This window comes from Lissotriton vulgaris, unplaced genomic scaffold (assembly GCF_964263255.1).
Source record: "Lissotriton vulgaris unplaced genomic scaffold, aLisVul1.2 SCAFFOLD_612, whole genome shotgun sequence".
Taxonomy (NCBI): Eukaryota; Metazoa; Chordata; class Amphibia; order Caudata; family Salamandridae; genus Lissotriton; species Lissotriton vulgaris.
Window position 1 is genome coordinate 19,005 of NW_028255139.1, and position 16,346 is coordinate 35,350.

Sequence of the window (16,346 nt, forward strand, 5' to 3'; positions counted from 1 at the left end):
AACATATTAAATTAAGCATTTACAACTTGGGCCATCCCGACAGCTGATGTAATTCGACAGTCATTCAGCCGGAGTAATTCGATGAATTTCCCAAGGTGCTTTTTAATTCTGCAGAAACATTTACCACATCAGTTTCATTCCCTTAAGAAACAAGTCTACTATAAAATTCAGACAATGACCTTGTTAGAACTTAATATCAAATCAATGCTGTTTACATAAAGTACTGTGCATCATGCAGCTACAATCTGTTATGCACAGCCTGTGCCCTGAAACAGCAGCTCTTCTCCACACCACAGTTTGTGCTGTGCTGGTGAAACTGACACAGGTTTCTTTTGTCATCCTAAACATAATTTTTGGCACGTGGCATCACTCTCTCTATACCCTGCTTCTGTGGGATCTGAAGGCAATGAAGGAGAGAGAACACTAGTCTGTTGCCTACTTGGCCAGCACTTCCACTAAGATGGCTATCATAAAGATTACCTCAAGTCAGTGCTTGGATTTTGAAAAATTGCAGCATTTATCACAGGTCCAACGGCCAAATGCACTCTTTACTTCACCCAAAATGCTGGTGGCAATTTGTAGCCAGTATTTTTGTGACCTCTAAAGAATGTTCTGACCCAACCCATGTTCAAATAAGTTAATTTGAAAATTCAGATTTAGAATGGGTTGTAAAACAACCTTCCCCATCAATATTCATGAGATAGGTTGCAAATTGGGATTCTCTCGTATTGGAAGCCATCACCAGGATGGCGGTCACTGGGATCAACAGATCACTATGTCTGTTTTCTATTTTTTTAAGTTTGCTCAAAGGTTTGAAGTGGGCCACTGGAACACTGTCTACTCTTCAGCAAAAACAATTTGTACATTCACAAAGTGGAAGAGTATCCTAGGGGGCTCCTTCTCTTTTGAAAACTGTTTACTACCTCTGTTGATGTCTCTGTTTTCAATGATTGATACATGCATTATGTCTCCTATAATAGGCTTAGTATATTGGAAAAAATGTTTTTAAACTGTCTCAAATGGAGCATTTCAAACTCATAAAATGATTAGTACATCTGGATCCCTTATGCTTTCAATAAAACAGCCACAGACACGTTTGCCTCTATAAAATCGCCACCACAAAAAAAGCTTATCTGCTTTGCTATATAGCACAACAGCAGACAATTGACAGTTGCAAGTTTGCTAATCCATGCCTTGTGCAGTGCTGATCCATGACTCATTGAGTGGATACCAGACGAGAACCTGAGGCATAGTTTCCACTGGTGCAGCAGGTGCAGTGACACCAGGGTCTAAAGGGTTAAGGGGCTCACAGAACCCTGAGCCAAGGGGTCCATTTCCATTATTGCAACAGGACCCATGACACATGACAACGCTGCTGACCAGAACCACTGTTACTAAGTACACAATATTTATCTATGTGTTGTTTCTGTAACAGTTGTATGTAAGAACTACGGGGCATATTATCAAGGATGGGCGATACATTATCGCCGCTTTTATTGGCAGGAAACTGCAGATAAAGCGGCGATAATGGCCTTGATAATATGCTCTATGAATTCCAATCGAAGCCCATGTTAGATGTGAACACATCTAACATGGGCTTCGATTGGAATTCATAGAGCAAATTATCAAGGCCATTATCGCCGCTTTATCGGCAGTTTCCTGCCGATAAAAGCGGCGATAATGTATCGCCCGTCCTTGATAATATGCCCCTACAATTTTTAGTGATCTTAGAAAAGGCCCCCTCTCTACTGGAGGTAGCAATGCCTGCATGGCAATTGAGGTAACAAAAATAGATTATGGGCCTGATTCACATAAGTAAACTTACACTCTTGTATAGGTTTACTCTTTTTCAGTATTCACAAACAAACTATTAAATAGTTAGTTTATGACTTCAGAGACTCTGCAGTCAAGGCGAAGAATGCCACCCATATAAAAGATAGGCCCGTTCTATCTTTTTATGTGTGGAGTTCTCCATTTTGATTCAGCATAAGCGAAATACATTTTTCAAGTTTAGTCTCCACTTCACTACTTACTCATCTATCCTGCTGACTGCACTGGGCACCTAACAGTTACCTGGATTTCAGCATTATCCTCACCACAGAGGTGAATGGTCATCTGATGGCTCTTCACCAATAGAAAGGGTGGGAATTAGGATGTCGAAAACAACAATATTAGCCACCCAATGAGGACCATTTCACAAGTTTGAAATCAGATTCAAATGTACTACTCTCAGGACCCTATTGTAAAAATATAGTATCACAATGGGGAGACCCACACTTCAAAATAAATTAAGTCTAATTAGAATGATACACACTAGAAGCTCTGCTACTATGACACAGAATGAAAGAAGCAGAGCTTGATTTTCTGAAAAGATTTGCTGATTCTCCCTACAGCACATTTAGATTAAGAGAGTAATTCAATACAGTTTCAAATAAAAAAAACATCAGGGCACAATAATAGACTCAGACAATTTAGATAGTTAGTTATTGTATTAATGTTCCAAAATGTATACAAATAAGAAATGTCTTAAGCATGTCAGTCAAGACTATTAAAGCATGTAGAACCAGCCCACATGTTTATTCAAAAGTTCAAATGTAAAGAGGGTGGTTTTAAACAAACATCAGATACAAGATTATATGCTTCTACCATCATTAGAGGCAGAAAAATAGTTCAGCTCTATCTAAAATTCAAAGCACAGGAGTAAAATAATCAATTTTAAAGTCCTCTAAAGGGAAGTCCATCAACATTGGCAAAAAGAAGCAAAAATCAATTATTTCAGCAAAGAAGAATTCAAGATTGACTGCATGAATGCAGCAGCATTAGCAAAATGGCAGCCCACAATAGGATTTAAAGGACGGTTATAAAAATCAGAGGAAGGGAGTTTGCTCTCTCTCAAAGAAAGGAAAATAAAACAATGCGTTGTCCCAAAGAAAAATGAATAGCAATGCCTTGTCAGAAGGGAAAAAGATATGGCATTGCATTGCACCAGAGGAAAAGGAAGTATGGCAATGCCCCTCCTTTGGGGTTTCTTCTTTTATAGTCCTAATGACTCCTTAATAACGTGGTTACTATTCGTGACTAGTCATTCCATCGTATCATTAGTTTACATATGTTGTCACAAAATTAATTTAATTACTCCTACAAACTTTCCCAATCTCTGCATGTGAACCACTTGGCTTTCCGGGACTCACAGGTTAATCAACAGTAGAAAATATGCAATGTAACAAACTATGGCATCGGGTATGATTTGATTTTGCCACCAAACCATTACACCATGAACTTAGAAAGAATGTCCTTTGTATGTATACTAAAACATGCACAAAACAAATAAAGAAACATTTGCAAAAATGTGAATGAATTATTATACTTGCTAAGGGAAAATTGCAGCTCAAGAATGAGCACTTTTAAAGCTTAAAATGCACACATAAGCTCTAAATGAAATAAACTTAATTGGAATCAAAAATAGTTCATCAAATCATTATTTCTTAATAAGAGAATAATAATAAATGTTTCACCAATGAATTATTACATGAAAAAGATTAGCATTAGCTATGATCTACTGCCAAAAAATTTCAACATCCATAAATGTAAATTATTCTTAAAACCCATTTTACTAAAATCATTTGTACATATTAAAAATCAATGAGGACTCTACTACCACCTCTGTAAATTTCAACTTTCTAGCTAATTTTTTCTCATAATTGCACCACAATCTAATTATAATGCATTTGAAATGAAAGGCAATAGATCTGTTAGGCCTCATCTTTAGATTCATTAGTTTTCATCAGTATGTGAATAATAAAACATAATTTCATAAGTAATCTTGTTTTGAAAATCTATTAATAAATGTTGTAGATATTTAGCAATGTACTTTCTCCTTTTCTGACTCTGCAAGCACTCTTTTATGGTGCTCTTACTTCACTTGTATCAATTGTATTACTTTGTGTATTTTGTGCAATGCACACATTCAGATTTGTGTGCCTTAATTTGTATAGCGTAATGCAATGTGGTTTTTAAATATCTACTCTGTCAACCTTGACTGTGCGGTCTCCACAGTCGTAAAGTTACTCCTAAATCATTTGTTTGCGAATACAGAAAAAAGAGTAAACTTACACAAAAGTGTGAGGTTACATTTCTGAACTGGACCCAGAGTGTAAGTGGTGAGTTTCTACAATCTTGCTTTCTGTATGTATAAGCGTGGCTTGATAAATATATACGTACATTGTTTGTCAAACTCGAGAGCTTTGTATTGGTCTATGTACTCCATGTCAGTCAGTTTCTCGTTGCACGTTTTTTAAAATGTGTCCGCTCACTTTATCTCTCCATAATCTTTTCATTTCTCTTTGTTGTTCTCATTTATTATCTCTGTTTGTCTGTGTCTTGATCGTTGGGTGGTTTACTGTATATTATCTCATTTATCAACCCACCTACTAAAGAATGCATTTATCATCAATTTGACAATCATTCTACAGACCAATCTGGCTTTCAATTCATAAGTGCAACAGACTATAAATTAACCTATGTATTCTTCTAACTAGCTACCTGACCCAACAGCCTATCCATTTATCTACCCATGATTCTTTCCATCCAGCCATTAGTCACAATCGAGTCACCGATGTAGCAATCAGTCAGTAGGCAAATCTGGTTATCTATCTATATATCTATCTATCTATCTATCTATCTATCTATCTATCTATCTATCTATCTATCTATCTATCTATCTATCACAATATATTTCACAATAATCTGCAACTGTACTCATTAATATGTGGGCTCATCAATATAGCTAATTGTCAATTGAGCAATATGTCCACTAAATACATCCATCTGCCCATCCTGCTGTTTTGAAAGGAAAGTGGTATCCTTTGTTAGGGCAAGTAGACATGTTCTCATGAAATGAGCTGTGGTAATGATCCAGAACCTCACTGAATTCTCATTTTGAACCTATGCGAAAAGTCTTGTGGGCAACCTCACAAAAATAGTATTGAAGCTAAAAAGAACAGTGAGCTTGGCTTGGCTCTAGTCAGCACGTAGCGCTTATGTCACAAATAAATGCCTCGCATATACACTTCTCTCATATTTATGCAAAAGTACACTCTGCTGGTTCTCACTATCCAGAGGATCTGTTTGCTCCTGAAAAGTGCAGGTATTCTCCCATTAAATGTATTACAGGAAGGCTGAGAACTACATGTACAATTCCTTTCAAATTAAAGAAGAGCGGGTACTCAGTCGGCATGATCTGCCCTTTTAAAGCACTAGAATATGCTATGAAAATTATAGCTGATGTCCCGTCCACCACAATGTAAGTGCCTTATGGTCAATGGTATGTTTAGTACCACAGACGAGACTGCAACCACATTTTAATGAAAGAGCATGCCCACCAAACTCTAAATTTGGCCTTTAGTGATAACCTTCCAGATTTGTATATCTAAATGTGATCCACTACAATCTGTTTTAATGATAAGAAGAACCCTGCAACATCCTTATGTTTCTTTATTTGATATTTATACAACAATGAGATGAGGACATTATCACCAATAGCTAAATCCCAAAATGATTTGTAAACTTTTTCAGTTAAAGATCAACTTTCAGAAATTTAGAAAAGCAGATCATAGAAAGGATACATTGAAAGTTCAACTTACCAGCCTGATTGGTGGTCACATTTAGAGACACAAACTGCCTTCCCCCAGGACTTAGTTCTGACACTCCATTCTCTGCCTCAATCTCAAAGGTGTAGTTTGTGTGGGCCAACAAATCCACCACCATCACGGAGGTGTTTTTCAAGCTGCTTTGCATGGGCAGATATCGTACATGACTGCCACACTCCTCGCACTGACTTGAGTGGGCAGTGCACATTTTGCACACAATGTTGTAAGCCACGTCTTTCCTTCCACCGGTGTCAGCTGGCGGGATCCATTCCAGAAAGACACTGGTCTCATTAATATTGGAGATGGCATTCCGAGGAGCTGTTGGGGGCCCTAGTTTACAGAGAGAAGTTTGTTTTTTAATTGTGCTCTGATCCAACAAATCATTACTCTTCCTGACTTCAAACAAAACACAAGTGCAAGGAACATTAAAGATACAATCTTCCAATTCACAAGAAGAAGCACAACTTTCTTAAAACCACCGTACTGGCAAAAATCCCAAGACACCCATTAATTAACAAATTCACATAATTGAAATGATTGTCTAAATATCTTTAAATACATCAATCACATTTACTGATATATTTAAAATCCAAATTATGCTTTAGAAACAAAACAAAATGAAGCAAAGTGATTACAAAATTCATATTTCTGGGTGATATAATATTTGATTACTTTGTCCTGGTTGGGTAAGGGGAGGTACATAGCAGAACCACCACATCCACAGCCCTACAGATAGCATCACGTTGAGAATACTGCTGAAGGGGGCAAATTATGGATGATATAATTTATTAGAAGCATTTCTTAAGTCATTTGAATTCAGCAGCTATATATTGGAAGATTCAACACTGAAAATTCAGAGAAATTATTCACTGATCACTCTTTGAGCAAAGTTTATTAAAACACTGCCTCTATTTTTTCAGCTTCCTTACTATTCTGTTTCGGCCTTTATGGGACTTCAATCATGTTGCAAAGTTTGAGAAATTTTACAGTAATATATTGATGACCTTTTAAAGAATTGAATTCCACCATTTGAGCCTGCAGATGCTTCTAGTCCATTTATGCAAAGACCTGCTACAAGAGCCAGAAAAGGCCAGGTAATGTCTCAAACATTAGGGCCATTTTACACCAAGTTCACAGAGGATGCAACAGGCATGTGAACCATTTTTTGCTCTCCATGGCTGATGCTTGTGTGGCGGCTTCTGAAATACAGATCATGTTGGTTCTATATGTTCACCAATGCAATATCAAGGCGTGGTCTGCTCATTTGCATGGAGATGAGGAAATACTCTGCCTCTTTCAAAGAGTAGGGACTGGTGCTGGGAAGTCTTAAGGCAGCAGATAGAGGGGGAAGAGCACCCAAACTTTATACCTTAAAAGTAAGATGTACCGCACACAAAGATATTGTGACAAACTAGAGAAGGGGTATTTTTAAATAAAGTGGGCAATGTAGTCATGCTGGTTCTACCTAAATGTGTCAGATTATACATTGACGTAGAATCAACCTGCTCAGTTGCTCAGTGGAGAGGCATATAATACCTCACTCATTGCCAAATGGAAAGTGGACTTTGCAAAACAGATGCTGAACTACAACCAGTTCAAATAAGTCTCACACAGACTAGTCTGTAGAGTTCCGTGTAAACATTCATCCTGTTTTACATATTTAAACAAAAACATTACATTCATGAGAATTAATTCTACTACAAATACTTGTAAATTAGCTCACATGTATCGCCATCTACCTTGAGAAATATGCCACGGGCAAATCATCCATAATGAAGAACTATGAAAGGGGGTAACACCTAACTATCAAACACTCCAACATATATTTGTACATAATGAGGTACGGCATAATCCCCTAATGACATACTTCGCTGATTTCACTGTCTAAATACTGTTACCAGAATCCCTCTCCCCACCCTAAAAGCTCGCTGTCTGAATAGTTTAGGTAAAGGAGGAGACCGTGTTAAGACTCTCTTCTTAAAACCATACCCCAGCATTAAGAAGCATCGACTACTGTGGTGACTAGTTTCATACATTTGAATGCAAAACGCCGTGGCTTAAGTAGATTCCTCCACTCAAGTCATGACTGTATATTTGGACTTAGCCCGTGTTTTTAATATTTGTTTGTTTGTTTAGGCAGTCTGCTACTACAGGCTGAGCCTTGATCGGACAACACCCTGGTCCAGTTTAACTTCTCTACCACGTTTTGTTATAGCACCCCTGGGAAAGTGTTTAGTACAGGTATATAGAAAGGTGACACTCAAAGCATTTAAAATTCTCAGCTTCAGCCGGGATAAAAAGCTAGAGACTGCAAAATCACCTGTGGATATATGGTTCCAACATATTTTAAAATATGTACTCTTTCTAAATCAGATACTTGAAAGAGACAATAATCACTGATTCTCGAGATAGATAGTGAAGTATGAATGAAGCACCAGATGTAAGGCACTGAATTGCAAATAACAGCCATGTAAATGTCTCAGGAGGGTCAAGTCTACAGTTATAATCAGGTTCATAAAAATACTATAGTATACTACCATATATAATAATGTAAAAGTCTAATATTATAAGCAAGAAATTATTCTCTCCCACATGCATCTGAAATGCCAAGTGATTACTCTAGGATCATTGGCGCATAGGCCCCTGTTATGACCAATCTCCTCAATGTGTCTGTATTCAGGGGCGAGATTCTGCAAAAACTCAAATATGTACCCCACTTTTGTCCAACCTTTTATCACTTAAGCACGAAGAACAGAGGCGGCCATTCACTTTATTTTTCCCCTTGAAATCAAGAGAATGGTGAGTGACCGCCAGTCTTTGGCCCACCAGCAGCACTGGATTGAACTACAATCACAAACATCAGGTTAGGAATTTACTAGGGATCAAGGCAGGATATCCATGCTGATTTTACTAGACATTCAACAGTGTTTGATGCTATAGATCAAGACGCACTAATCAAATGCCCTGATGCAAATGTGAGTTATTGGAATGGTCTTAGGTCGGTTCTCATCCCTCCCTAGCTATCTTGCTGCTCTAATTGTATTATGTAAAGGACATTGGCTGTATTACAAGACCTCCTTATCAGCCAGAACTTTTATGTAGGTAACACACAGATCTACCCCCAAACTGAAAATGCTTAACGCAATTTTGGCGTACTGGGCAGACCAGTGAGTACTACTCACTTTCCACACTTCTACCTATGGCTCGTAAAGTGCCCCATAGATTGCATGGTGTTATAGGGCTATATAGGGCTATATGATAATGATTAAAGTTAAAAGGACATCAAACCCTCACCCACACCATGTGGCATGCTTCATTACTAAATTGACTCCTGTGTGGGGAATGGATATCTAATGGAGTTGTGTAATGAAGAAAAGGGTGCCTTTTTATTCGAAATATCAGAATGGGGAGTTTCAGTGCTAGGATCATGAAACATCACCTACTCAGACTTTTATTTTTCAAAAGGAGCACTGCGTTTGTGCCACAGTACAGTTTTGTTACCAACTTTGCGGTGCACCAAAGTCTCTCCAAACTGGCGGCACTCTGCTTTACATGGGTACATTTATTTTTGTTATTGTGATTATTGAGAACTCCCAAGTCCCTAAGAAGTCTTGAGTACGGTTTAAAATTTCTACTGTTTCAATCAAACATTTGAATGTTTCTCGAGTGCCCAAGCTATAAACAAAGTGGAAAAAGGAGCTGTCGAATCTTTTGTGTTGCGGATATCCAACAAGGACAGTCATTGATAACTTCTAAGGGAAACATAACAGTAGCCCTGTTTGTTTTTTACACATTTTGTTGTCCCTAGAACAAGTTACGCATAGTTGTGAAATGTTTCTTGTATTTATTTATTTTGACTGAAGCCCAAAAGCCTTTAAAAAAACACTAACATTAAGCACTCTCTAAAACGTTTTGATGTGACCAATTCTCTTTTCAGAAAATCTAATGTCGCTCAATGTAGGTCTGTTTGCTACCCATTCTTTTGTCATATTAGCTTAGGGTATGCATCCTTATTCGAAGAACACTCCTCTATTCATGCTATGTATACCTTTCTTTTCAAAATCCTTACTAGCATTTGTAATGTTATTTTCTAGAGTCCATAAAAATAGCAATAATTTACAACAAAATAAAATTGCAAACTTAGAAGAAGGAAGACAGGAAATGTTAATAACTAGGTGTGGTTCTAATTGGGTATATTCTGAGCCCAAGACTCATACCTGAAGAGGACTCCAATCTGGCTGGGCACATGTACAATAATGTGGTTTAGTTGTGCCACATTTTTGTAGAGCCACTATTTTAACCAAATGGATGATTTTTTGGTGGTCTGTTCATCATGCCCCTGCTCATTATCCCTCATAACTTTTTTATTTATTTATTTAATGTTTTATAGAGCGCAAACTTGACCCGTTAGGGTATCACAGCGCTTTACAGGAGTCATAGAATTATACAAAAGGCTAAGCATCACATCGTATTTGCACAGTGTTGGAAATATGATGGATAGAGGACACGTATGTATAAATTATAATTACAATTACACAAAACAGGGACCCTGGTATCTTGGGGGGAAAACTAGGTAGTCAGGGGGGAGGCCAAAGCTGGATGTTAAGCAGGGTCTCAGTGGTGGTTGATGGCAAAAGTTAAACAAGGAATTAACCACAAGGAAGGTTTTGGCTTCCTTCTTCAAGCGTGCCAGAGAAGGGATTCTTCTACCGGCGGGTGGGAGAGAGTTCCATATTCTTGATGCGGACCCAGAGAAGGCTCGATTGTACTTTTTTTTTTCTGAAAACGTGCAGGTTGGAAGAGGAGGTTGCTAGCGGATTGGGAGATTCTGTTTCCTCCAGATATTACAAGTTTCTGTGCAAGATATGCAGGGGAGATTGCGTATAGCACCTTGTGCGTGATGCATGCCAGTTTCAGCTGTATTCTGGCCTTGAAAGGAAGCCAGTTCAGGGCTTTCAGGTTTGGAGAAATGTGATCGAACTTCCTTGTGCTGGCAAGTAGTCTAGCGGCCGCGTTGAGGTAGGTTTTTAAAGGTGCCAGGGAGGTCAGGGGTAACCCAGGGAGAGTGCAACAGCCATATTCCACTCTAAAGATGACAAGTGCTTGGACTGCCATTTGTAGGTCAGGAGCATTGAGGAAGGGTTTTAGCTTCCTTAGGTAGCTCAGGGGGAACCTGGCTGATTTGGCCATCGAGCTGATGTGATCTTGCATGTTTAGATTACAGTCCAGGGTTTCTCCCAGAGATTTGAGTGATTCTATGATGGTCGGTAGGAAGTTTAAGGCTGTGATGGACTTTATCCATAACGGAAGCACAGGATTGGTTTTTGTAGGGGAGATTAGGAGAAATTCTGTTTTCTATGCGTTGATAATCAATGTCCCCTTGTGTGTCTTCTCTCCCCACAGTTTTTGGGAAGCACAGAATACTGGGAAGCAAACGCTTATTTTCCTTAGAGAGCATGTATTGTGAATTGAACTTTCTTTGTGTACCTAATTTAACATTATGAAGGACACTTCCACTGAAAGTTCTGATACAGGCTTGCTAGCACACTGATGTATGAGTCTTTGTTTGAAAATGTTTCATATTGTGTTGTATATCTCTGGACTGCACTGCTGCTGTGGAAGCTAATGGAATTTTCACTTTACCTCAGAAAGGGGTCAGTGTTATAATTATTATTGTGACAATTTCTATTCTGATTTGCTCAGTATGTGTTATCATTAGTCATATATCAACAACAAGGAGGGGACTTGGGCCCCTAGAACATATCAATTCTATCAAAAGAGTATGCAGTTCCTAAGGATACAGAAAGAGAGAATTAGAGCATCGGTCGGTATATGTACATGTGTCCAAAGTTTGGATCCGGGGTCTCCTCCTTTTGGAACTAGGGCCCTCACACACAGAGCTGTCTCAAACATGCTTTTTTGCTTTCTAATTATGTGCTCTTAGCTGTGTTTTTAAGAAACTTTGAAATTTTTTTTAACCTTCAGGAGGTTGTACTCGAAAGAATTACCTGGGGGCTTGTTGCGATTCATTTGTGGAGGAGTGTGTTATACTCCGATAGCTCAGCTTTTCTGTAACGTATGGATCGCGGGTGGCCATTTTGGGTTGCCACGCGCTCTCTGCGGTTAGCGCTCTAGTCTTTGCATGCTGTCCTGCCATTACCTTATTTAAAGGACTGGGAACGGACGTGCGTCAAAGGTCCGCCCCGTCTATGCGAGTCCGACCGGGGCCCACGACCCCTGGTCCAATTAAGAGGACTTTCACAAGGTACTCTGAAGAGCAGCTGCTAAATCCTAAGAATGTCCTACCTCTCAAATGTGAGGTTTTTACCCAGATGAACTGATTTTTAACTGTCCGTGTTGCAGCTTTGCTGCTGACGAACACTTATATAAAGGATACAGCTCGATTACTACCCCTTTAAAATTTGATAGGGCAAGATTAAATGTGCTACCAATTATCGTAAAAACTACGAAAGAGATTATGTATTTTATAATACAAACTGTCATTCACTACCGAAACACAAGTCAGACATTTTTTACCTTTTGGTCAATGAACAGCCTGATGCAGTCTTTCTTACTGAAACCTGGCTGCAAGAATGTTCTGGACCTGTATATTGTGCTAGCACTACCAGCTAAATATTTAAATAGTTAGGAGACACAGGATTTTTAAAATGGGAGGAGGGATCGCAATTATTTATAAAGACTGCTACACATGCAAATTTGAAGATTTATCTTTCACAGGCTGTGAGTCTACACTATTTAAACTCATCATCACCCCACAGGTTACCTTTTCGGACATCCTGCTCTATCGCCCCCTGGGCCCACTGGAGCATGGGCAGACTCCTTCCCTGATCTAGTTGCTCCTTATCTTTTAGACACCGCTAATTTCACCATTTTGGGTGATCTCAACTTACACTTTGATGACCCAGCATGTACCACTAGTGCTACACTCATCACAGACTTAGCCGCTATGAATATTTTGTTGTGTAATTCTGGTTCCACTCACGTTGCTGGTCATTTATTGGACCCTATCTTTTCTAATCTGTCGAACATGAGCTGCCTCCCAGCACTTCCTGTTCTCCGGTCAGATCATTTCCTGTTGGGTTTTCGAGTCAATAAAGTATTTTCGAGCCCAGCCCCCAACATACCCGGCAACAAGCCTAATTCAAGAAACTGGGGTAAATTAAATATTGACACCTTTAATAAGATTTTATCTGAGAAGGCCCCTTATCCCTGGCTCAATTTCGGTAGCAGATGTGGATATAATACATAATTGGCTAATTAACTCCATCGATATTTGCCTTCCACTTTCGCCTAAGAAGATGAAGAATCACCGGCCACGGGCCCCTTGGTTCTCTGAGAGTCTAAAAGAGGAGAAAAGAAAATGCAAAGCATCTGAGAGATGCTGCAGAAAGAACTATGCCCCAGATACTAAATTAGCCTACAAGCTGGAAATAAGAAACTATCATGCACTTTGTAAAGCTGCATGGGCTGATCATGTGACATCTACGTCTAAGGCACAAAACAATACTAAAACACTGTTCCAGCTTGTTAAAGAACTATCAGGCGTAATGTGCCTACTTAAATCTCCCGATCTCACAGAATCACAATGTGATGATCTTGCTAGGTTCTTTCTCAAAAAAGTTGAAAATATATATGCCACACTGAAGGAAGTCCAACCAGTAAATGGTCAACGGTACATAAAGAATCCTGATCAGCCTACTACAAGTACGGATCTTCAGGTTAGAGTATCTTTGACATCCATCAGCAATCTCGAAATATGGGTGCCTCTAGACATTTAGGCGAATCTTGGATAGTCTCAAATCCTTGAAATGCCTTCTTTGCTGTTAATCATGGAGTTGCTTAATGCATCCTTAATAGAAGGTAAGATACCATCTGCTTGGAAGCATGCAATGGTTCTTCCACTTAAAAAAAGCTAACGCTGACCCTACTCAACTGTCTAACTTCTGACCCATTTCTCTGCTCCTGGCCTTTTAGAAAACTTTGGATAAACATGTCAACATTCAACTATCATCTTTTGTTGAATCACAGAATTTCTTGCATGGCTCACAGTCCGGCTTCCTACCAGGTTTTTCAATGGAGACTACCTTGCTTGGGGTCACGGAAATGTTATGCAACCGTGTGGATAACGGTGACACAGTGGATCTTATACTCCTTGATTTAAGTGCCACGTTTGACATGATGTCTCCTGTGTTACTCCTGCAAGCTTTGCAATCCTTGTGAGTGTCTGGCTTAAAGATTTCCTGGCAGACCGTACTTTCTACATTTTCTCTCCCACATCCAATTCTAAAACGTATTTTTCACCCTATGGTGTCCCTCAAGGCTTGATCCTTAGCCCTTTATTATTCAACATTTATGTTAGGCCTCTGGCGCTGATTGCTGAAGAATTGGGGTTGTCTCTTTTTTCTTACGCTGATGACACCCAGGTTGTCTTTTCTTTATCAGCTGACAGGGCGTCCAAACCATCCTCTCTTCAATCTGGATTGAGGAATATTGCAGGATGGATGTAAGCCAACCTGCTCAAACTAAATAAGGTGTTATATTTGCCGATCAACTCTCAATGACGCAGCAAGCTGTGAAAGTGTTGTGCATTTGTTTTACTATCCTCAAATGGCTCAGGAAATTCATCTGAATGATGCCTTTGTCCACACAACGTACTGTGGCCCATGCTCTCATCACATCTAGGCTGGACTATGGCAACATTCTGTATCTTGGAGCCAATAAGGATGTGGTACGGAAGTTGCAGCTGGTACAAAATGCGGCGGCCAGGCTGCTCTTCAAGGTCCCTAAAAATACTTCTATTTCAGACGCCCTCCGTGATCTTCATTGGCTCAGGGTTGTGAGCCACATAAAGTTCAAGGCCCTGAGCTACATGTTCAAAATCAAAAATGGTAAAGCTCCTCAATATCTGAATGCTCTAGTTCATCTTTACCTTACTTCACGTTCCTTACGTTCTGCCACACAGGCTAATTTCAAGGTGCCTAGGATCAGGTCGGTCCTTTTCTTACCTTGGTCCATCGATGTGGAACTCCCTCCTGATAGCACTTCGGACTGAAACTAGTTATGAGAATTATCGTAAGTGCCTAAAACCTGGCTGTTCAATATGTATAATCAATTTTTTCTCTCTGCCTCTGCATCTGACAGGCGGCGCTGTGAAACCCTTGGGTAGCTGTGCACCTAATAAGATCAAATTAACATCAAATAACATAACACACCTGTCTGGGTGTCATGCTTCATCATAGGGCTTGCTCCTTGTCGGCCGTCGTTGCAATGACTGAAGGGCACCCTTTAAGGGGCTCTTTATCTGAGATCTTTTGTTCCCAAGCCGTAACGTGAAATTGAGTGTAGGGCTGTGGAGTGTAGATAAGTGTATAAAGTGTGTGAGTAGTGTAAGGAAAAGTTAATAGGAGGCTAAGTAGTACTCTAAAAAAGTTTTAATCAGTGTGCCTACATGTCCAGTTAAAATCAGGGTTAGCACACCACCGACATGATGTTTAGTTACTGCTAATACAAAAATGTCAACATGTTTCTTGCTACGTTTGTCACAAAAGTGATCAATTAGAAATTCATCAGGACTGGAAGTAAAATGTCTATCTACACAGTGGTGGTGTCCTACTTAGTATAAGGGGTAAACCAAGCACTAGAACAACCTAAATGTGAAGTACCTTGTGAGAATACCGACCTAACAAGATATAACAATAAGGTACATAAATAACATTCTCAATACAAAACAGCATGTGGTAGAATTCTTACAATTGCGGTTAGTAGAAAAGTGCATAGCCATGCCATGCTGAATTTGCAGTTTTCTCAAATTACCTATTCATAAAATGTGTATAAAAACCATTGGTTTTTGGAAGTGAGCGAGAGACTTTTCCTATTCTACTAGGGATGCTGCACATTTGATGACTTCCCTGTTCTGTCAAATTTTGAGAGCCTTGCTTTTTTTCTCATAGAGATGCTTTCAGTGTTCCTTATGAATCTGACAAGTATAATAGAGTTGACTTCCCTATTCCTCATAGCTCTCTGTTCGATTATTTTGATGTTTTCCCTTTGCTAGCAGGATCTCTATCCATTCCATTTATGATTTGTGTTGATTATTTGGAATTAGAAAATTCTAATTTCTAACCATGTACACTATACCCGAGCCTTTATGGTGTATATTTTTCAGTTTTATGTAATGCTTATGTTGAGATTTTGCAATCAAATCCTTTAACTTTTTATTGATCTAGATCTCAGTTATTGTGTGGTCCCAGTCGCTATTTTTATTATTCTGCTAAGATTATTTGTGCGATCCAATATTGAGAACGGTGACTCTTGTCGCAAGATGAAGGATGCAAGAGCTAAGCTGCCTGAGGTATATGATCAAAACATGGGGGTGCTGTAAAATATTAGATTTCGGCTCCCACAACATCATGGCCTTCCAGTGTAAATGGAAAAGCTCAGCGCCCACAAGGCTGGACCGCTTTCCAAGAGGTGAACCTGTTCATACTTTGTAAGATTTTGTGAAAGTCAGCTATTAGCTTACATGGATTTGCTCATAACTAAAGGGTAATATAATAAACTATTGGGGTCAATAATATCACCCTGCACACATAGCAACTCCAGAATATCGACTTTCAACATAACATTGGGGTAAGTGAACACACGGAATCATAGATGTATTATTCGTAAATCTGCTTC

The 16,346-nt window shown here is 39.1% G+C and overlaps 1 protein-coding gene across 1 annotated transcript in view; it reads right to left on the reverse strand.

The window, feature by feature from the left end:
- Positions 1 to 5,642: 5,642 nt before the first annotated feature.
- Positions 5,643 to 16,346, reverse strand: part of LOC147659216 (ephrin type-A receptor 5-like) — a gene marked incomplete at its 3' end in the record, with an annotated part of 413,244 nt that continues 402,540 nt past the window's right edge. The window contains exon 5 of the mRNA XM_086951882.1: positions 5,643 to 5,978. Coding sequence (XP_086808008.1) covers positions 5,643 to 5,978 — 336 coding nt within the window. The remainder of the gene's footprint in view (positions 5,979 to 16,346) is intronic.